Source organism: Nelumbo lutea, chromosome 4, assembly GCF_056320005.1.
Source record: "Nelumbo lutea isolate HS-2025 chromosome 4, American lotus-T2T, whole genome shotgun sequence".
Lineage (NCBI taxonomy): Eukaryota > Viridiplantae > Streptophyta > Magnoliopsida > Proteales > Nelumbonaceae > Nelumbo > Nelumbo lutea.
In genome coordinates this window covers 63,388,764-63,412,345 of record NC_142687.1, presented here as the reverse complement: position 1 = coordinate 63,412,345, position 23,582 = coordinate 63,388,764, and the positions used below count along the sequence as shown (strand labels likewise).

General features: G+C 40.2%; 1 protein-coding gene across 4 annotated transcripts in view; it reads right to left on the bottom strand.

Annotated features, from left to right (window-relative positions):
- LOC148860857 (metal ion-binding protein) overlaps window positions 1–23,582 on the bottom strand; it is a 102,592-nt gene that overhangs the window by 20,282 nt on the left and 58,728 nt on the right. For 3 of the 4 annotated variants that reach the window (XM_088986054.1, XM_088986055.1, XM_088986056.1), the window contains 4 exons: window positions 21,482–21,712; window positions 21,101–21,384; window positions 20,420–20,704; window positions 8,932–9,054 (listed from right to left, as the gene is read on the bottom strand). In XM_088986054.1, coding sequence (XP_088842180.1) covers window positions 8,932–9,054; window positions 20,420–20,704; window positions 21,101–21,384; window positions 21,482–21,712 — 923 coding nt within the window. The remainder of the gene's footprint in view (window positions 1–8,931; window positions 9,055–20,419; window positions 20,705–21,100; window positions 21,385–21,481; window positions 21,713–23,582) is intronic. The other variant, XR_016113235.1, reaches the window with a different exon arrangement.

The window sequence follows — 23,582 nt, the reverse complement described above, 5'->3', positions numbered from 1 at the left end:
TGCCCCTATCTCCAGCAAGGGAACCATCAAGGCTATAGACTCCTTGGTTCTTCCTTCTGCTCTTCATGTACCCAGATTAAATACAAACTTGTTATCTGTAAGTAGCCTAACTAAGTCATTAAACTGTTGTGTAACCTTCTTCCCTTCCTACTGTGTTTTCTAGGATCTAGAGTCTTAGAAGGTGATTGGGAGTTGCCGTGAGGCGAATGGAATATATCTGCTGAATACTCTTGGACAGTGTCATGAACAACCTGGAAAAGCTGCATTTGGGTCTACATCTACAGAGTCCATCAGTCGAGTCATGTTATGTCACTTTCATTTGGGTCATCTTTATTTTTTTGCATTAAGTTATTTATTCCTAGAACTGTTTAAGAGAATTAGTTTGTCCAGTCTTCATTGTGAGTTTTGTGAACTGTCAAAACATTATAAACAATTATCCTCTAAGTAATAAAAAGATCTTCTCCTTTTAATATTGTGCACTCTGATGTGTGGGGGCCTTACCATTTACCCTCTATGGGTGGCTACAAATATTTTATCTTGTTCATTGATGACTTTTCTCGGTTCACTTGGATATTTTTGATGAAGTCCCGTGATGAAGTTCCCAGACTTTGTGAGGCAATTCCATGAATTTGTTCTAACCCAGTTTGATACCAGGATTAAATTTTTCAGACCCAGCAATGCAAAAGAATATTTTGAGAAAAAACTGACCTACTATCTCATTGATTTAGGGGTTACTCACCAAAGCTCCTGTGTTAGGACCCCAAAACAGAATGGAGTTGCTGAAAGAAAAAATAGACATATTGTTGAAGTTGCAAGAAGTATTCTATTTGCCTCACATGTCCCTACAAAGTTTTGGGGTGATGCTGTTCTCACTGCTACTTACCTTATAAACCGTATTCCATCCAGGGTTTTAGGGTTTAAGTCTCCCTTCAGTCTCCTTCATCCGGACAAGGATCTTTTTCCTATTCCTCTTCATGTCTTTGGCTGCACCTGTTATGTACATATCCCAAGTGTCCAAAGGCATAAATTTGAACCAAATGCCCACAAGTGTATCTTCCTTGGTTATTCCCCCACACAGAAGGGTTACTGTTGTTTTGATCCGAAGACTAGCACTCGGTATGTCTCAATGGATGTCACATTTGATGAGCTTTCTTCCTTTTATGGTTCTTCTCTGGAGAGACATTGTCCAAAGGGGGAGGATTTGTCACAGGTGTTTGCTCTTCCTCTTCCCGTCCCAGTTGAGTCTTTTGCTGAGTCTCTTCCTCTTTCAAATGAATCAAGGGAGGATCAGTGACCTCACTCTCATTCCAGTGTTCCTATTCCTCCTCCTTTACCTCCTCACCCTCTTTTTAATCCCAAGTTGTATCAACGGCAAAGAGCCAGAAATGAGTAGGTTGTTTCCCCTACAACACATGAGCTTCATGCACTTCCAATTACAGATGAGACAATAGGTACTATTACAGCCCCTTTGGAGCCATCCTTCCCAGACCTTGATATCCCCATTGCTATTAAGAAAGGAAAAAGGAAGTGTACTGCACATTGCATTTCTAAACACCTTTCTTATAGTTTGCTCTCTCCTTCATATTTTGCCTACCTTTCTTCTGTTGCCTCTAACCCAATTCCCACGTCTGTGTCAGAAGCTCAATATTCCAGAATGGAGGGATGCTATGAGAACAGAAATTGATGCCCTGCACAAGAATGACACTTGGGAAGTTGTTGATTTGCCTGAAGGGAAGGATCCAGTAGGCTGTAAGTGGGTTTTTACACAGACATATGGGATTGATTATCTGGAAACCTTTGCCCCTATTACCAAGATGACTTCTATGAGAGTTCTACTATCTTTGGCTGCACACTCAAACTGACCACTTTATCAACTGGATGTAAAGAATGATTTCTGAATGGAGAATTACAAGAGGAGGTCTATATGTTTCTTCCTCCAGGGATGTATGAAACAAATATGAAAGGAAAGGTCTGCAAGCTGAAGAAATCTCTTTATGGACTCAAACAGTCCTCTAGAGCATGGTTTGAAAGGTTTAGGGCTGCCCTTGTTAGCTTTGGCTATGTACAAACACAGCCTGATCATACCCTCTTTGTGAAAAGGAGAGAATCCTTGGCCGTTTACCTGATTGTGTATGTTGATGATATTGTTGTGACTGGTAATGATGTCTCAAGAATCAATGATCTCAAATCTTTCCTTCATATAGAGTTTGAGATCAAAGATCTAGGAGAATTGAGATACTTTCTTGGCATAGAAGTTGCTAGATCCAAGGATGAGGATGGGATCCTTATCTCTCAAAGGAAGTATGTTCTTGATTTGCTCTCTGAAAAAGGGAAGATGGGTGCTAGACCAGTTGTTACTTCTATTGGTATGAGCCATAAACTCTCTGCTTCAGATGGAATATTGTTAGAAGATAAGGGAGTCTTCCAGAGACTACTTGGAAAACTTCTTTATCTATGCATGACTCGGCCAGGCATTGCATACGCTGTCAGTTGCATCAGTCAGTTCATGCATGTTCCCAGGGATACTCATATGGCAGTAGTAGAGCGGATTCTGTGTTATTTGAAGGGCTCCACTGGAAAGGGAATTCTATTTGCCAAGCATGACCATATGAAACTTGAAGCCTACACAGATGCTGAATGGGCTGGAAATATTGATGACAAAAGATCTACCTCTGGGTACTGTAGCTTGGTGGCAAGTAATATTGCCTCTTGGAGAAGCAAGAAACAACCAGTTGTTGCTTGATCTTCAGCCGAATCAGAATACAGAGCCATGGCTCATGGAGTTTTTGAACTATTGTGGCTTAAATCCTTGATGGAGGAACTGGGTATTGAGCATGATAAGCTAATGATGTTATACTGTGATAATCAGGCCGCCATCAACATTGCTCACAACCCAATGCAAAATGACAGAACTAAGCATATTGAAGTTGACAGACACTTCATTCGAGAAAGAGTGGCTTCTGGAGAAGTGTGTCTACCTTTCATCACCTCTGAAGGACAGTTAGCAGATTTCCTCACCAAGGGCATTCCCAAGGCTAAACTTCAGCATGATACTAGCAAGCTTGGCATGATTGACATGTATGCTCAGCTTGAGGGGGTGTGTAGAGAAGACGAGCCGAATGGCCCATAGGCTGTTTATCATTTTTTTATCTTTTATGTCCTTTGCTATAATGTGCCTTAATCTGGGCTTATTCTTTCTTATGTTATGTCTTTTTTATTTTCTGCCCAACTAGGGGCTTCTCTGTAAATTACCAAAGTTTAACTTAATAAAATAGAATTAAGGGTGTAAGAGAAGAGATTATGTTCGAAAATCTCTCTGAACCCAAGTTGCTGCCACCTTCTTCTTCTTCTTCTTCTCTCCTCTTGACCTCTGATTCCTACTACTTTCTTTTGAACTTTTGCACCTTTCTGAACAGTCATTTCTTCTCAAAAGGCTGTTTTTCTTCTATTTTCTGAGAGTATTCCTGATTATTCTCCTCTTTTTGGCACTTCCAAGGCCTTTTACATTCCAGCTGACTATTTTCATTTCAACTTGCTTGAAACCCCTTATCAATGGTTGCCTATTGTTCTCCTCTTTTTCTTTTCAGGCTCCCCTCTTCCTTCCTCTCATAATTAATTCCGCACTTAAGCTTCTCTAACTCGCTTTGCTTTCTTCTTCTTTGCTTTCCTTTCTTCCTTAAATATACCTTGCTTCCTTCACTCTTCCTTCCCAGTCTTCTGTTTCCTTTTGACTCTTCTTTCTCCTCCTGATTCAACCTCCTAACATCCTCCTGGATTAAGGTTCAGGATACTGACTTTGGTTGGGTGAAAGGGTGATTTACTCTATTTTCAATATTCTCCACTCCTAGGGTCGGGTCCAAAAGGTTTTCCAGAATTAGGAACCAGATTCTAGCTCTCTCTTCTTCTAAGCTATTGTTTGAAAGGTTCTCAAAAACTTGCGCTGTGGCACAGTCCATTAGAGTATTCAAGGGAGAGTGGCATTGGTTGTACCTGCACAATTCTTAGAGAGGTGTATACAATGACCCACAGACTAAAAGGTAAACACAAAGACGGGGTTAGGGATTCCCTATGCCGGCAATCTTGAAACCTTCCCTTTACCAATACCCTCTGAATCGGAATCCTTGGTAGGCAAGACTGATATAACATCGATTTTCTGTTCCTCTTGTGCTTCTTTGTTTGGGTTAATGCCAAGATCCAACACTCCTTTATTTATATCTTGACGATGTGTCTCCCTTGGGATTTCTTCATCTTCCCTCCTGACCGGCACTGAGTTCACCCCTAAGACTGGCCATCACCCGATTCTTCTCTTGGAACCAAACTAGAATAGTTAGAGGGGTCTTCGAACAGCAGCTCTGTTCCCATCGTTTCATCTTCCCACAGAATGCGTGTTCTAGCGTGTTGACACTTCCAATGCTATCTTCTAGCTCCGATTGATACACCTTCTCTTGCATTAGGTCTTCCCAGTCGCTTTCCTCTTCGGAATCATCGCTCTCGTGCCTATTAAACTTCGGATTTGGCTTATCAGGGAACGTAGAATTATTCGTTGGCATCGGTTTCCATACCCAAGTGTCGCCACTTCCTTTTCTGGTGTCCCCTGGAACTTTAGTGGCGGCCCTGCTTCTCTGTGTTAAACCTGTGGCGGGGGGACGGACAGCAGGGGTCAATAAAGATGATGATAGACCCTTGCTATTGTCCACCATCCTTTGGGATGAATGGCGCACTAGTTCGCTTGGTTCACTCATCGGACTGACAAATGGCGCATGCTTAGCATTAAAGGATGGTTTATTGATTGATTCAGCTGTCACCCCTACAAACGGCCGTTTGGAATCCGCACGTGCGTTAATAGACGGCTCAGATTTAAAGGTTTCATTAGTGCCCTGATTTCCAATTTTCAAACTGGGCGGCTGTTCGGTTCCCTTTGTATTGCTAAAATGGTCAACCTTCTTTAATTCTTTGACCCTTGCAATGTCATCATCTTCTACCTCCCACAAGTTTCTCCAGTCTCTCCTCCACCGACGAGAGCAACCAAACCAGTCTGAGATTCTCCTGTCTCTAGCTTCACTGTTCTTGGGACTTCTTCTGCTTTAATCCCTCTCAACCCCATTACTGCCGCACTGAGATTTGAGGTGTCCAGCTCTTCCAAGGCCCCTCCGCACTGGGAATCAATTTGTTTGAACGTTTCAGGGGACCATAGATTGAACGAAGGCCCTAAAACTCAGTCAGAATACTTCTGTTTGGTCTATGCGATTTGCACTTGGTGTCCACTGGCTAACTACAACTATACCTTCCGAGGTCTGAATAGGTTGAGCGTAAATCTCCCCAACCATCTTACCAACTTATAACAACGCCTTATCTGCTTGAAATGGTTGCAGATTGAAGGTGCCTTCAAATTTCAATTTCTGTTTCAGTTCCTTTGCAACCGAGCTCCATTTGGCCACTTTTTTTTGCAGAAACTACATACTTTTTACTCCAATCCATACCCTCCCCGTCTTCTTTCTTTTCCGAACCTGTTTTTGATTGGAATGCTTCTCTGTTGTTGGTCTGGGTTTGCCTTGATTGCTCCTCGTTTCTCCACAAGAACTCCTGTAGTTCTTTCGCCACAGTCGTCCAACCTTCACTCTGATTTCCAAAGGGGATGCATATCATCTGTTTTTTGCCCAATCCGAACCACTCTGACTGTGATGAACCACCCTTTCCTATTGAAACGTTGTTCAGCTTCAAAAACCTTACCATTTAATTTCATCCTATTCTTCCAATTCTGAGATCTTGAAACTATGGCTACATCCAGAAAACCTTTTAACCATACGACCACATCCTTCGGTAGGTACACAGATGCTCTTTTCTCTTCTTTGATTTTCAGCGATACCAGTTTCCATGACTTCACTTCCTCGAACTTAAAAAGTTGTGCTTCAATGGCCGCTTCCTTTCTCCATCTTCCCGCTAATTAGAACCTCTCCATCCTACAGCTTCTTCAAGGTCAGAATGTCTTTCGTTCAGGTTGAAACAAATCCACACATTATCGACGACCAGACTGGCAGGAGCTACCAGTCTTCCATTAGAAGGTATTTCAACAAGGAAGAATATGGTTTAGGTTTCATAGACTGCTCAACCTTTTCATCCTTGGGCACAAGTCGCATAATTTTCCAATCCCCAACCAATCATTCTCCCAAAACCTAATGTGTTCTCCATTCCAACATTGTAGGAAATAAAATTCAAAAAGGCTGAATGAAAATTATATTCATCCAACAACACACTAGTGATTTGCAAACTGTGCAGATTAGGGTTTTCCAGGTTGGGTGACCTTGCGGCAGGTCTGATATCCCTAGAGGAAACTTCTCCGGATAGTGAAGACATGCTGACTTCAGTCTTAACTGGTCAAAGAGTTCAGTGCTGGGCAATCTAGAGCTGGCAGCCCCCTAGGTAACTTCACTTGAGCTGAAGGAGCTCGGGTACAGCAGTGGTGAGGGGTTTCGGACTGTTAACCAACCTGAACTTGGAGCTGTTTACCACTTTGCTGTGCCAGTTTTGCTGGGGCTTCGAAGCTGCTGTTGCAGGGAAGCACTCCCCCTTTCGGCTAGGGCTAGGACTGCTGAAATCAGTCCTCAACTAGGTCTGTCCTATACAGATCTCACTAAGTAGCCAAATAGCTACTATCTTGCTGAAGAAGAAGCTAGTAGGACATCCACTTCTGGGCTTTACCTCCCTTGAGCCCTACAACCAAGGGAAACCCTAGGTTCGAATCTATCTTGTTCTCTTACAACCCTCTTTTTTTCAGCAACCCAGAGAAGAAGAAGAAATGAGAAAAGAGCAGCAAAAAGGAGAGAGTAGAAGCTGGTGTGCCGGCTGAAACCCTAGGTTCGAATCAGCTCTGATACCATGTGAGCTGAATGCTGTATTCGAAGTAGAGAAGAGAAGAAAACCACTGGTATGCTGGAAAATGTCGAACTGCACTGTCCAGTCGACCAGCTATTATTTATATTTGAATGTAGTACAATGATACAAGAATTTACTGGAATGTCCCTAATTAGTGATGGGACACCCAGTTAACTTCAAAACATTAAACAGACTTAGGCCCATTAACCCAGGCTCGGTTACAGGATAACTTAACTTAATTATGGGCTAATAAGACTCTTATTAACCGAACACTCATACAAAGAGACTCAATTCTAACATTCTAACAACATTTATACATTTTTGAGTTCTATATTAGCAAAGAAAGATGCATTTAGTAAATCGTGCATCTAACTTATCCAAAACAGGACCCATATTATGAACAAAACAGATGCAACCAAATACCCTTGGAGTCAAAGGAAAAGGAGACGGTAAGAAACATTAGAGAAAAAGGGAAGAAAACATGCCGTAAGAAAATTGCTCCAAAACTCTTTGGGAACACTCATTTGATGAAGAACATAGCAAGTGGTTTCAAGAAAATGATGATTCTTCTGTTCAACCACCTCATTTTGTTGTGGATAATACCTCGTTTTTCTAAATGTTGTTGAAACAAAAAGAAAATATTCTTTGCCATTGTTGGATCATAAAATTTTGATTGGAAAAGCAAATTGAGTATGAATTTCAACATGAAGTTTTTGAAAAAGGGAAAACAATTCACTTCTTTCTTTCATAAGATGAAGCCATGGCATTCTTGAAAAATCATCAAAAAAAATTACAAAAGTATTTGTAATAATTGTAGGACACAATCTAGGACTAAAGGGAACATGATGATGTTTCCCATATTGACAGGATTCACACTCCGAAGATGAGATGGCTCAATGAAGGAACAAGAGGCTTAACTGCTCGAAGAGATGGATGACCAAGCCTGCAATGCCATTGGATAGGTGTAAGAAAGGATTGAAGTGCTACTTCTGAGCATCAACATTAAGATAATACAATTAGCCTACTTCATGCCCTCCACTAATCTTCATCCCTGTCTTGAGATCCTGAAAGATACAAGAGGATGGATAAAAGGTAATTGAGCAGTTATGAGATTTAGTTAGTTTACTAACACATAAGGTTGAAGGGAAAATTAGAGACATATGGAACAAATGATAAGGAAAGAAATGCTAGACCAACATTGCTAACACTACAATTAGAAGAGGATGAACCATTGGCTGAAGGAATAATTTGTGAAGAGTGAAATTGAGAAAGAGAAGAAAAACACATGGAGTCCTTGTCATATGATCAGAAACTCCAGAGTCAATAATCCAGTGGAATATGGAAGAGGTTTTAGATGCCAAACAAGCTATACCTGAGTCAGAAAGGGTAGAAGTATTGTGTTCTAATATAGCCTGAACGAACCTCTCATATTCATCATGTGGTACCCTCACCCTCTCCTTCATAGTGGCACCCATAGAAGCCAAGAGCATTTGATCAGTCTATTGATTACCACTTGTTTCATCACTACTCACTATAGCATGATTGGTCCACATAGAAGGTGGGCCATGTAGATCATAACAAAAATTAACTAATGTGAATTTCCATTCCACAATAAGTGCACTTCTGAGGACCATTACTACATCCTCTATCATGGCCTCCCCCTAAAATATCAACCTCCAACACCACCACCATGATCAAAGAAAGAGCCACTATTTTCACCACGACCTCTCTCTTGCCACAACTAACTATTGAGATTCTTAGTTATGAGAAAAAGTAATACAAACATGATATTGTAAAATAGTACAACATCATTGTACATCAAACTACTGAGATTCTTAGTAGCAAAAAAGGAAAAAAAGCTACTAAGGTTCTCTCTTTTCTCTACAATCAGTAATTCTGATAAAGTGAATAATCTGGACATTATTGCCATGATCATTTAACATGGTTACCCATGTGACCAAATTTAGCCCCATTAGTTAAAAAATAGAAATACATGAATAAAATATAAGCTGAATAGAGTCATATCCCCTTGTTCTGTAAGTTGTACCGAGTACTAACCTTAGAGCTTTAATACCCATATCCAGGAGGTTCCCCTTTTTATCATCATCACAATCATGGCAGTTTTCTAGTTCCCTTCTATAGTAAAGAATATCATCTCGTAAATTCCCAGCCCCTGCACATCTTCAAAACAAAGGGAGACGAATCAGCAGAATAAAAATTAACGGGATGAAGAAAACATAGAAGTTAGTAATTGCAATGTAGTTATAATCAATTTGTCTACACATATAGCCTTTCAAAATAGTATCTTTGAGCACAAACTTCAGTTGGAAGTAAATCAAAGTTCTGGTTCCCCTAATAAATGCCTGCATATTTTGGTACTTTGCCATGTCCCCATGGAACAATTGGACATCACTGCTGCAAGAAGATACTCTAAGTCATGCATGGACTGAGTGTCATTAATCATGTTGTCAGAACACTTCACCTAGGTGATGATTTTGTTATTTTTTAATGTAAAAATTATGGTAATTTAGATTGTTTTCTAGTTGGTGTAAAAACTTGAAAACATTAAAAGTGATCTAATATGAAAGAATAGCATATTAAGAGTAGAAATAAAACAGTATTACATAGCCTATGTAAAACTAGTAGATGGATCTCTGTTCTATTAATGCAAAGAAAAAGAAAAAAGTGGAGTGCCAGAGCCATTGTTTTGGTCACAAGGCAGAGAAGCGGTTGTATATGATTTAAATGAAAGGAAAAGGGACAAAACCCATTTTATGGTTCTCTAAGTTGAATATTAGTCTTTTATGTTTCCTTTTTAAACCTGTTTACCTTGTATGATATGATATGATATGCCTTATTGCCTAGGTGCCATCTTGACAACTATGACATTGATGTTCTCTTTTAGACAAAGAAAGTATCGACAAGATAATGGTGTACCATTTAACAACACAAAAAAGTAACAAAAGAAGAAAGTAGATATTTCCCACTTTTATACCATCCACGACTATTCGAGTTTGGCAAGAGTTTTAATTTTTTTTGATAATATTAAAATCCATCAAAAAATAAAAAGAGATTTCAAGGGGAAGATGATAGGGAATCAGCTAAGAGAAAGAAAATCCCAACATCAAAATTTCTCCTCTCGGACGAAATCCTCTTCCACACCTTCTCCCTTAACCCATGCCTCCTCTCCTTCCTTTAAAAAGGTCTTTTTTTTATCAATAACAGTAACAAATTCATTAATCAGGAAGAACTTTAGTGCAATAAGAAAAGGGGGGGGGGGGGGGGGATAAACACTCTTAGCCCTCCCCAACAGAAAAAAAAGTAGTAAAGTATTCCTTCCCACCCCTTGTTTAGCAAGTATATCAGCGAAGGAATTTGCATCTCTTCTGACTCAATTACCAGTCACCTCTAACTCTTGTAGCAAGTTAATGGCTTTCCTCTTGTGATATATATAGCACCACCATGAATCCTCCTCTTTTGGGAGCCAGCTAATTACAAGTTTTGAATCACCTTCAATAGCAACTTCCTGATATTCAGCTCTTTGGCCTTTTGAATTCCTTCCATAACATCCAGAACTTCAGCCCTTAGCGAATCCCTAATTCCAATTGGACCTGAATAGAATGCAATTATATTTCCTTCATTCCTTAAGACTCCTATGCCAGACAAACCCATATTGCCTTCACTACCTCTCTCCACTTTCTCATTGCTTCATTGCCAGGAATATCCTTAAAGAGATCCAATGACTTAACCCATGAACCACCTTGATGGTAATGGCCTGGAATGACAACTTCTCTGTTTCTTTCTTTTTCAAGAAATATTCTTTGGTTCCTCTCTTCCAAAATTGTCCAACACACTGCTGCCCTTGTGCATCTCCATAGCATTCTTCCCCTCTTCTTTGACCAGCTTACAAAAGTAGGAGCAAATAGGCTTTCTTTCATTGTTTAAAAAGCTCTTCTTGCGCCTTGTTTTCAGCAAGGAGAAGAAGTAGAAGAAGGAGAAGAAGAAGAGACAAAAGATATGAGAGTCTAAAAAGATCAGTCCTGGCGACACTAGTTCTTTTATTTTAAATTGTAGGGCGACTAAACATAATAAAAAGAAAGGGAAGGACAAGAATGCCCCTCTACAGCATATTATACAGATTACATCACTCCCCCTCAAGTTGGGGCATAGATGTCAATCATCCCCAACTTGTCACAAAGATCATAATGCCGTAGTGAACATAATCCTTTATAGTAAGAACATCTACAAGTTGTTCATCAGAACTAATGTAGGGAGTGCACACTTGCCCCTTCCCAATTCTCTCTGATGAAATGCTTGTCAACCTCAATATGCTTGGTTCTATTATGGAGAACTAGGTTGGCTACAATGTCGATGGCAGCTTTGTTGTTACAGTAGAGTGACATAGGATCATCAAAAGGAAATCCTAATTCACTCAATAGATTTTTGATCCACAGTAACTCTGCACTTGACCTAGCCACCACACTCTGTTTTTTGCTTCACCAAGCCACAAGGTTTCCACCAACAAAGGCACAATATCCACTAGTGGATTTTCTGTCATCCACTGAGCCGGCCCAATATGCATCTTTGTACGCCTCTACTCTCATGTGCCCATGCTTCTTAAAGAGTAAACTTGTCCCTGGGAACTTTTTCAAGTACCTAAGAACTTTGTCTGTTGTCTCAAGGTGTGCCTCCTTAGGTGCATGCATGAACTGACTGAGGACACCCACAACATATGCAATGTCAGGCTTGGTCATGGATAGGTTGAGAAGCTTGCCCACAAGTCCATGCACCTGTGTGAAGCCTTTTGCAACTAGCCGAGCCTTATACCTTTTCATAGACCCATTTGCCTTATGTTTTATAGAGAACACCCATTTGCACCCTACAAGCTCCTTTCCCTTAGGAAGATCTACTAGCTCCCACATGTCATTCTTGTGAAGAGCATTGATCTCTTCTGTCATTGCACTTGTCACTTAGGAGCAAGTAAGGCCTCCGCAATACTCTTGGGAAGGGGAATACTATCAATGGCAGATAGAAAAGCACGAAAAGAAGATGAAACATTCTCATAGGACAAGAAGTGAGATATGGGGTGGTGTGTGGTGCATGATTTGACACCCTTCCTTTTTGCAATAGGAAGGTTCGGATCACAACCTGAAGTGTCAATATCAATAGGTTTAGGAACATCAACTAGAACAATAGTACCTAGGTGAGGTGAAGGATCCAGCCCATGGTATGGCTTCTTGCTATTTTTACCCAATTCTTGTGCCCATTTTGGTTTCCCATTCAATTCCCAATAGGTTTCATGGGTGTGCCTAGATTTTTGGCAATGAGTACACCACAATTTGTCTTTATCATCTGTCTTTTTTTTTATTTTCCCCTCTTCTTGGTGCCCCAATGTTACCCCTTACAGCAAGAGCAATAGTCTCCCCCTCAGGAGGGTTCATGGCAGATTTCCTACTTTCTTCAGAATGAACAAGTGCATAAACCTCTTGGATAGATGGAAGGTCCTTGCTGCCCAAAATATGAACATGAATAGGTTCATACACGGGATTCAAACCCAGAAGGAAAGCAAACACCCTTTGCTGTGAAACTAACATTTTGTATGCTTTAGCATCCTTTTCACTTTCCCAATCAATGTTTTGATAATAGTCTAGTTCTTTCCAAACTGAAGTGAGAGTAGAATAATAGGTCGATAAGTTCCTTTCTCCCTACTTACATGTCGAAGATTCTGCTTGTAGTTGGTAAATTCTAGCATAATGCCTCTTCTCTGAATAAGTTGCTTGTGCTTGATCCCATATTTCTTTTGTTGTCTTGGCCCACATAAAATTCTGTTTGACGGATGGTAACATGGATGTCAAAAGCCATGACATAATCATGCAATTTTCTTGGTCCCGCTTATCGTATTCGGTAGTACTAGCCCTAGGTTCTTTTATTTTCCCATTAATATATCCTGCCTTACGCTTGGCTGTGATATACATCCGCATCTCCTTAGGCCATGCCAGCTAATTTCTACCATCCAACGGGGTAATAGTCATTGGGAAATTCATGGAGTCATGACCACTACTCATTCCACCTTGATTCATGGTGGTTCCCGAAGTTGCAGAATCTTTCAGCATTCATGATTTCATTCAATACACACCCACAAAGAGAAATTCACAGCTCTCACTCTAAGTGATAAACAATCAGAACCCAATTTCAGCTTATGTAGAAATACACTTTAACAGGGCAAATAGGTCTCCAAGGTTAATGAAGAAATAGTTGGTTAGCCACTAGTGTGGGGTTCCATAGCCACACTCAGGCTCTAGTGTGTGTGGTTTCATACCCACACCTAGTAGTTTCTAAGTTCTTTTATTAGTGGTTTCTAATTTCTTTTAAGTTGGGCCGACTGACCTTATTGTTTCTAATTTTTGTTTATTTCCTATTATTGTAAGGAACCTAAAGCTATAAATAAAGTGTATGGAGCAGCAGATCATTAACCACCGAACCCCTTCTTTCTTTTCTCCTCTCTTCACTCTTATTCTTTCTCTCTCTCTCTCTCTCTCTCTCTGTTTCTTCTCTTCGAACCTGTATTACTTCTCTAATACAGTAAACAGTTCTCCTTCTTCTTTCAAGTTGGTATCAGAGCCTTCGATCTAGGGTTTCTCATGTGATTTAATTCAGCCGACCACATGAGAATTGTTTAGGGCTGAAAGTTCAGAAAGATCCTTACTTCGACTGATTCTTGGAGGTTGCAAGAAGGCTTTAGCAGCTGTCCTAATATTGGACAGAGTTTCTTGTAATCAAGAAGAATTAGGCAGGAATTGAGTGATCAAGATCGATTGTTGATCAAGATTGGAGGTGCCGATCAGCTTTTTCTTGGTCCTTTGATCAAGATTAAGGTGCTGACAGTAATCGATTGATCAAGTTTGAAGACTGAAGGTAGCAATCAGTTTTCTGGGCATTTTTCTTCATAAAGTACATTTTCTTGAGATTGATACTCAAAAGAACTTTGTTATTCATTCAGAGAGGTACAAATAGAAAATCTCAGGACTGATATCAATCTCAGGACAATAGTTGACTATTATCTAACTACAAAATCATTGTCCTAGGTCGGCTGTTATCAGCCTTGAAATACAGTTTTTCTTGTCACAATAATTGAAAGCCTCTTGTTAACTTAGAATGGAGTACAAGAACCAAGGGGAAGGTTCTTTTGGGATTGGTGGTTCATGTAACATGACTGAAAACACCTTTCAGATTACAACTGTTAAGTTTGATGGATCAAACTACTTGGAATGGGCCCAATCAGCCATGATGGCTATTGGGGGTAGAGGAAAATTGAACTTCTTGCTAGGGGATGTGAAGGAACCCTCCAAGGAGGACCCTACTTATGCTAGGTGGGTCCAAGAGAATTTTTTGGTGATGACATGGCTGTGCAACTCTATGCATACATAAGCCGAAACTACTTGTGGGCCAAAACAACTATGGAAATATGGGATGTTATGAAGGAAACCTACTCTCAGCCCCTTAATGTTGCTAGGGTTTATGAGCTAAAATGTGAGGTTAAAAATCTGAGGCAAGGAGAGAAGCACATTTCTGTTTACTTTTCAACCAAAATCCCTATGGCATGAAATTGACAGGTTGAAACTAACCGAGTTTTTGAGTTCCTAGCTGGTCTCAAGAGATAGTGTGACTTTATCCCAAGCCTATTCCCTAGTGCATAGTGAAGAAACTAGGAGAAAGGTTATGTTGCAGCAACAACCCTCTGAATCAGCCTTGGCAGAAGTTAGACCTATATTTGGGGGTGATAAGGAGAAGAAGGAAGCTAAGAAGGACTTAGTATGTGAACACTACAAGAAACCTAAGCATACTAAGGACACCTGTTGGATGTTGCAACCTTATCTAGTTCTAGAAAAGCTTAGAAATAAGAAAGGGAATGCTAATATGGTTGTCAACACTGATAGTACAACTTCATCAGGAACAAGAGGCACTCCTCTAGATACCCTAGCTGTAGTCTGAGCTACTCTGACTCAGCTAGAAAATGAATTTAGTAATTTAGCTCAGCCTACATCAGCTCAATAGCCTACTTCATCCCTTGCTCATATAGGTACAAGAGCTAATGCTTACCATGCTTTTGTCCCAGGTAATACTAGACCTTCCTGGGTAATAGATTTAAGTGCTTCAAATCATATGATCAGCATATCTACTCTATTTAGCACCTATTGTTCATCCTCTAGGAGAGACAAAGTTTCTATTGCTAATGGCTCTCTTGTAGCAGTTTCTGGCAAGGGAGACATCAGATTATCAGATACCATCTCCCTATCCTCAGTTTTGCATGTTTCTAAGCTTAATGCTGACTTACTTTCAGTTAGTAGTATTACTAAAAATCAAAACTGTTCGATAACTTTTTTCCCTGATTGGTGTATTTTTCAGGATCTGGAAACGAAGAACGTGATCGGGATTGGCCGTGAGATGAATGGAGTCTACTTGCTAGAACATTCATAGGGGGAGCAAAGTGAAGCAGGGGAATTGTTTGTTTCTCAGTCTTGTAGTAAGATTATGCTTTGGCACAACTGCTTAGGTCATTTATCTTTTGGGTCTTTAAAGAGTCTCTTTCCAAACTTGTTTGAGTCAGTAGAAGTGTCTGGGTTAAAATGTGAAAGTTGTGAACTTGCAAAACATAGTAGATCATCTTATCCTTTAAGTAAGAAAAGAAGCAAATTTCCTTTTGAGAATTATGCATACTAATGTTTGAGGGCCCTACCATACACCCATCAGAGGGGGGTATAGATATTTCTTATTATTTGTTGATGACTGATGAGAATAAAATTTATCATATTTTTATCCCCAAATATTCAGTCTTTTATACTGAATTAGTGCTTATTTGGACTCATATTTCTTGTATTTCGGTTCAGGGCATGAAAGAAGGCATCATAAGAAAAGCAAGGCAAATCAGATGATTTTTCACAGTTTCGACACCGTTCAGTAATCGGGGCCTACCTCTCGTATCCGTGATCCGATTGGGCTGATTCAAGATTCACTAGAAAGATAAGAGAGAAAGCTACAACTTTCATGTTTTGGGCTTTCGCAGATTCGGCCTGCATCGAAGTCAAATCCGGGCCCGAAATCGGGGCAAATTCGTAGGAAGGCCCAATTCGCAACTGAAGCCCAACTTGTAGAAAAGCCTTGCAGCAACCCAATTCGCAGATGAAGCCTAATACAAATGCAAGAACAAGAAACTGAGAAGAGTCCTACCAGATTTAAATTTGTGATGTAATCCTAGAAAGATAAAGAGATTGAGTTCACTAGATAAAGAAATAAGAGTAGGATTAGACTAGGACTTTCTATTTTTGAAAGATAAACTCCAAGAAGGAGTTGGAGACCACCCCCTCCCCTTTAAGCTATACAAAGGGATGGGGGGCAGACTAGAGAGGTATCAAGAAGCAGAGAAGCAACCAATCTATCAAGCAAAAAAGCTTCAAGGAGGTGGCGGCAAGAAGAAGAGGAGATCTCAGCTCCATGGGCGAATTCATGAGTTCTTTCTTTCCTCTTGTTTGCTTTATTTCCTTTATCATCAACTGATTTGTTTTTAGCTGGACTAGAGAGGTATCAAGAAGCAGAGGAGCAACCAATCTATCAAGCAAAAAAGCTTCAAGAAGGAGGTGGCGGCAAGAAGAAGAGGAGATCTCAGCTCCATGGGCAAATTCATGAGTTCTTTCTTTACTCTTGTTTGCTTTATTTCCTTTATCATGAACTGATTTGTTTTAGCTAAGGCTGTGGAAAGCCTAACTATGATAATGAATATATTTTTATCATTATGATTTATCAAAGATCGTGATTTCCATATAGTCTATGAGTTTTTTGCTTAATGCAATTAAGAGTGGCCATCTCTTAATTGATTAGGTTTATATGAATGAATCGGGAGAGGAATTCATATATTCGACCACATAATTCATGGTGTGAATTGAATGGTATATAGAGATATATACACATGATTCATCTGAATATATGAGTTTTTCTTGCGCTTAATGCATTTCTATCATTGAGAACTCTAGTCGAGGGATCGAGGGGTTACTTGATAGAAATAGGTTTAATATATCTTGGGAAAGAATATTAAATAAAATTGGGAAAAACTTCAACTTATGGGAATGACAATGATCTTGGTTAATCACATCCATTAATATTCATTAGAATGGTTAGGTGGACCAATGGTCCTAGCGATTTCACTCAATCACTGTATATTCGATTATTGATTGCCCTTGCTTTTATTTTCTTTTTCTATTTTCTATCTTCAGTAGTTCTTACGCTTAAATCTGAAATTCGATTGTCCAAATAATTAGGGAAGGCTGTAGTTCTAATACTTATTTTGTTAAATCCCCGTGGGAACGATATTTTTATACTACTTGATAACTAGTGCACTTGCTAGGGTTATAATCATAGCTATCAATGACAATACCCATATTTCATGGGTCTATCTTATGCACTCTCGAGATGAGGTCCCCTCTTTGACCCAAGCTTTCCATCAGATGATCCTAACTCAATTTGAAACCAAGATCAAGATTCTTAGATCTGATAATGCCAAGGAACACTTTGCAAAACCCTTGGCATCCTATCTCCTTGATCATGAGATCATTCATCAGAGCACATGTCCTCACACACCTCAGCAAAATGGGTTGTAGAGAGAAAAAACAAGCATATTTTAGAGGTAGCTAGAAGCATCATGCTCAACTCCAATGTTCCCATACGCTTTTGGGGAGATGCAATCCGTATAACCATATACCTCATTAACACGGTTCCTTTACGGGTCCTAAACATGCAAACCCCGTTTAGTCTTCTATATCTAGATAAGGACCTATTCACTATTCCCCTCAAAACTTTTGGGTGTACTTGTTTTGTTCAAATTCTTGAACCTCATCGCTCCAAGTTTGATCCCAAAGCCACTAAGTGTATTTTCCTCGGGTATGCACAAAATCAAAAGGGATATTGCTATTATGAGCTAGTTTTAGGGAAAAGTTGTGTCCATGGATGTTACCTTTGAGGATATGCCCTACTATCATAAGGCTTCTCCTAAGGGGGAGAATAGTGAGGAAGGGATCAAGAGTTCCTTTACCTGTCCCGGTTACTAAGGGGGGGGAGTTGAGAGTGTATCACAGAAAGTGGTGGAGCAAGTTGATTCTTGTACTCAACAGCAATCCAGGCCAGTTCCAACATCTTCTATAGTACCAGATCTAGACACTACTATTGCTCCCACTATTGATCCCGCTGTTACAGATGTTCGGCCTTCACCGATAGATGACATTGATCTTCCAATTGCTATTCGTAAAGGGAAGTGTCGTTGCACCTCATCCACTGCCCATTGCATCTCCAAGTTCCTTTCCTATAGTTGTCTCTCAGAATCCTACAGATCTTACTTGGCATCTATTTCTGCTATTCCTATACCTAGAAAAGTGCAAGAAGCTCTTTTGATACCTGAATGGAAGGAAGCAATGCAAGTAAAGATGGATGCTCTTGTCAAGAACACATGGGAACTAGTTAACCAACCTGAAGGGAAGAAACCTGTTGGATGTAGATGGATGTTTACTGTGAAATATAATGCTGATGGTACTGTATATAGGTATAAGGCCAGATTGGTTGCAAAGGGATTCGCACAAACTTATGGCATAGACTATACAAAAACCTTTGCACCTGTTGCCAAAATGAACGCTATCAGAGTTCTCCTATCCATTGCTGCAAAATTCTCATGGCCACTATTTCAGCTGGGCCTTTCTCAATGGAGACTTGCAAGAGGAAGTATACATGGAGTTACCCCTTGGTTTTTATAGTATAGAAGCAGGAAAGAAAGTTTGCCTTTTGAAGAAGGCCTTGTACGGGCTGAAACAATCACTGGGAGCTTGGTTTGATAGGTTTAGACAGGCTTTGAACAAATTCGAATACATATAGGCTTAGTCAGATCACACTCTCTTCTTTAAGAAGACAGGTCATTCCCTGATTCTACTTGCAGTCTATGTAGATGACATTGTGATAACAGGAAGTGACACTAGTGAAATTGAAACCCTTAAACAACACCTTCACAAGGAATTTAAAGTGAAAAACCTAGGAAAGTTACACTATTTCCTAGGAATTGAGGTAGCTCGATCTAAGCATGGCATTTTCATCTCCCAAAGGAAGTATGTTCTGGACTTATTGGAAGAAACTAGCAAGTTAGGAGTGAAACCTGCTGATACTCCTGTTGAGCCTAACCATAAAATAAGTGCAGAAAATGGAGAACTCCTTGAGGACAGGGCTATGTACCATGTTTTCAGCAAGGAGAAGAAGTAGAATAAGGAGAAGAAGAGACGAAAGATATGAGAGTCTAAAATGATCAGTCCTGGTGGCGCCAGTTCTTTTATTTTAAATAGTAGGGCGACTAAACATAATAAAGAAAGGAAAGGACAAGAATGCCCCTTTGCTGCATATTATACAGTACATCATGCCTCTCCTCCTTACTCCTTTTTTCAAATTCTTAGGAAGATCTTCTAGCAAATGCCCCTCCACCCAAGAGACATAATACCAAAGCTTTACCAACCTTAACATCTCTCTCTACAAGCCTTTTCATGACTGGGCCACCTTCAAAATCTTCCTCTAGAACTGCACTTGGCTTTTCATCTTTCCTTGAGACCTTGCACTCCTCCTTTACTTTTACTTTTTATCTTAAATTCTCCAAGACTCTCGAACTCCCCTTCAAGCATGCACGCTGCAAAAGCATTCTGACTATCAACACCATCCTCACCCAGAGTCTTTTGGTTAATGGATTTCACAGTATGGGTGCATTTACCTAATGAAATATAAATCTACTCATTTGAAAAGTTCAAAGAATTCAGACATAAAGTTGAGAAACGGTTAATGAGAGAAATCAAAGCACTATGATCAGATCAAGGTGGTGAGCACAGTTATCAAGGCATCGCCTAGGCGACAAAGCACCCTTGCTTGGGCGCCTCGGATAAACGCCTTAACTTATAGCAACTAGGCACCTGGCTAGGTGACAAAAATGGCAAGGCAGATACCTTATTAGAATATGATTTATACTGTTGCAACTTATTAATATGTGTCTGAATACATTCTATCATATACAGGGTCTGGAGAGGGATAGATGCATAGTGCACAAGGCTCCTGCCAATGCAGGGTCTGGAGAGAGATAGATGCATGCAGCCTTACCTCTGTACATATAGGGAGGCCGTTTCCAAGATTTGAACCCTGCCCAGGTCAAAATGGAGCAAACCAACCATTGCACCAAAGCCCACCCTCATATTTCCTATGCTAGATATGTCGTATGTAGAAAATGTTAACTCATGAATAAAGATTGAATAGTTTAAACTTGGACGCATGCAATAAAGATTCAATAGAAAGGAACAGGACTAGCCCATAAAACACAGTGCCAAGAATTCAGATCAGGCGAAGACAATGTAAAGCATTCTCTTCATTTTACTTCAGTGAAACCTGCTGATGCAGTTATTGTTAATTTCTTATACATCAGTTTATGCTCATACAAGAAATAGGAACTGTTTCATACTTGTTTTCTATATATATAACATACCTTTCTATAACAATATCCACTTCTGCTTTGCTCTTGGGACCATACATGAGAACTCTAGTAAGGTTTAGTATGTCCCGATAATCACCCAGTTCACATGCTTCATCAAAAGCCTGAGAGGGTAAGTTGTCCTTAGGTATTGAAGATAGACATTGTGTTGCAATTAATGATTCCGACCTCTCAGAAGCAAGCTGTCCCTCCATATCAAGCTTGAGACAGGTGATAGCCATTGCATAAGCAACCCCTCCAAACCCAGTATGTGATACAAAAAGATAGCAACCAGCAGAACTGCAGTTTCAAGGAATCACTTCTGAATAAGAGAAGCACAAATGCAACCAATAGATATAGATAGCTATAAATTTTATCTGGTCATTAAAACGTGTTTCGTCTCTTGGATGGATCACAGTGTGTCAGACAACTGTAATACTTTCAAAAAAAAAAAAAAAATTACATGCATGAATGTTGGACCACTGTGTATGTCATAATTGTCAAATTAGTGTATTTTTTTTTTTGAATAAAGGTCTATATAAGATCTCTCCAACAAAACATTCCATTATGAGCTTTCATGCATGTATTTGTGTAAACATGGGCTTCTAACCACATTTTTTTCAAAGTTAAATGCTCAAACCAATAATTAATGAGGTGCATTTGCAGTAACACATGGGCTAGGAATTTGAGACATACTCATCTTTAAGGCATTGAATTGCATCAACATCAGAAGCCAAGGCCTCTCTTTCTCTAGTCAATGGTATCCTCCTGTAGTCAAGAATGTAACCCTCATCTTTCAGAGAGGCAAAAACTTCGGCAGGTGTTTTCACATCCTCTAGCAAAACATTCTCCCAGTACCCTATGACACTGGACTGATTTAATTCCGGACAATATTCTTCACAATGTAAAAGCATTTGACCACCAGAATGTGAGATCTCAGCTAAAATATCCTCCTTTAACCGGGCCTCCATATGTTCCACCTGTGGGGTTGTTGAAGTCAAAACAGAGAAACTGAAGCAATGAACTTGGCTTTTTAAATTATTCTTAAAGGAAACAAAGTTGCAACAGTGCACCCACCAATGGTCCAGTTATCCCAACATGTTTTAGTGTATCAACAGGCTGATTTAGTTCCCTAAGGACAAATGGTGTGCCATTGATGTAAACAACTGCTTCTTCTCTCAGATCAGTCAAAATGACTTTTGAGGCAATGTTTCCTCCCATGGTAGACCTGGCACCCAAAAATGACAACATTTCTCTAGCTCCAGTAATTGTTGGAGTTGCCATGCTGTATACAGGGTATCCATCCACCTGTATGATGAGATTCAGAGGTTAATTGGCATAGCATTTATTGGAATAGTTCCTTTTCATCATAGAAGACATTCTATTCTGAGGTGAATCTCATTAATAAGGAAATTGAAAAAAGCATGCCAATTTTCGCAAGGACAAGAAAACATGTAATAGAACAGAATCCATTCTGAAGCCCCAATAGGTGTAAGAATCATCTTTCTGTAACTACAATAATCATCCTTGGACTTGGAGTCCCATGATTTGGTGTGTAAGCTTGATATAGAGAAAGCATACGACCAAGTGGAGTGGGGATTCCTGGAAGCAGTCCAAAGTATGATTGGAAAAATGGAGTGGTTGGATGTTTGGGTGCATTTCCTCAGTCTCCTCAGTTATTCTTAAGGGAGTGATTTCAGAATTCTTCCAAAATAACTAGGGGGCTGAGACAGGGGGACCCCATCTCACCTTTGTTGTTTGTTCGGGTTATGGAGGTGCTGAACCTGCTGTTAAATAAAGGCGTTCAGCAGGGTTGGTTTTAAGGTTTTAAGGTAGGGGCAGAGGACCCTTACATCTCCCATCTACAAGATGCAGATGTGGATCAGGTGCTGAACTTAAGAGCAATTATGGTCATTTTGAGCTGTTAACAGGGCTGAAAGTGAACTTAGAGAAAAGTCTGTTAATTGGAGTAGGGGAAAGCAGTCCAGAAGAAATGAGGCAATTTGCAGTAGCATTGAATTGTCAGATTGGGGACTTGCCTTTTATGTACTTGGGCCTCCTGGTTGGGACTAAATCAGCCTCAATTAGTACTTGGAAACCACTTATAGGAAGAGTAGAGGCGAGGCTGGAAAAATGGAAGGCTAAATATCTCTCATTGAGTGGTAGGATTACACTAGTTAATAGTGTACTATCGAGCCTACCCACCTATTACCTATCCTTGCTGAAAATACCAGCTGATATGGCCAACAAAATAGAGAAGTTAGAGAGGGATTTTCTTTGGGGAGGGGCAAGGGAGACGAAGAAGTTTCACCTAGTAAAGTGGGCAAAAGTTTGCAGACCGAAAGAGTTTGGGGGTTGGGGTTTAGGAGAGTAAAAGTGTTCAACAAAGCCCTCTTGGGCAAATGGCTGTGGAGGTTTGGGTTGAAGAAGAAAAAGGAGTCTTAATGGAGAAGGGTGGTATCAGGGAAGTATGGAGTGGTTAGGTTTGGTTTGGAGCCGAGAGAGGTGGCAAGTTCCTATGGGGTTTGTGTTTGGAAAGGTATTATAAGTTTAGTCAGGAGCTCGGGGCTTGGTGAGTTTAGGGTGGGGCATGGGGCTAGAGTAAGTTTCTGGGAAGATGATTGGTGCGGATTTGGGAAGTTGTGTGAGCTTTGTCTGAGGCTTTACAGGCTGACTGAACAACAGGTGGAGATTGCGCATTGCTATGAGACTAGAGGAGATCAGCTGGTATGGTGTCCTAAATTCAGAAGACCTCTGCTGGATCAAGAGGTGGAGGAGTTCATGTTATTGTTAGATAAACTAGAACAGTCCAGATTATCTACATCATCCAGTGATGGTTTGAAGTGGAAGGAATGTAGGGATGGAAAGTTCTTGGTGAAGTCTTTCTATTTGGATCTGATCAAAGATGATTTGACTATGGACCAAGTAAAAGGAGTGTAGGGGGAACCCTATTCCACCAAAAGTGGAGGCCTTTGCCGGGCTGGTTGCCTTAGACAGCATTCTAACAGACCATTTAAAGTGTAGAAGTTTCTCTATGGAGAGTTATTGCTACCTCTGTACTAAGGATGACGAATCTGTCTGGAAGTGGCACCTGTTCTGTTCGTGTGAAGTGGCTAATTTCATTTGGCAATACTACTCTTCCCTGTTTGGTGTGCCAGAGTTTCATCCTTCCTCACCA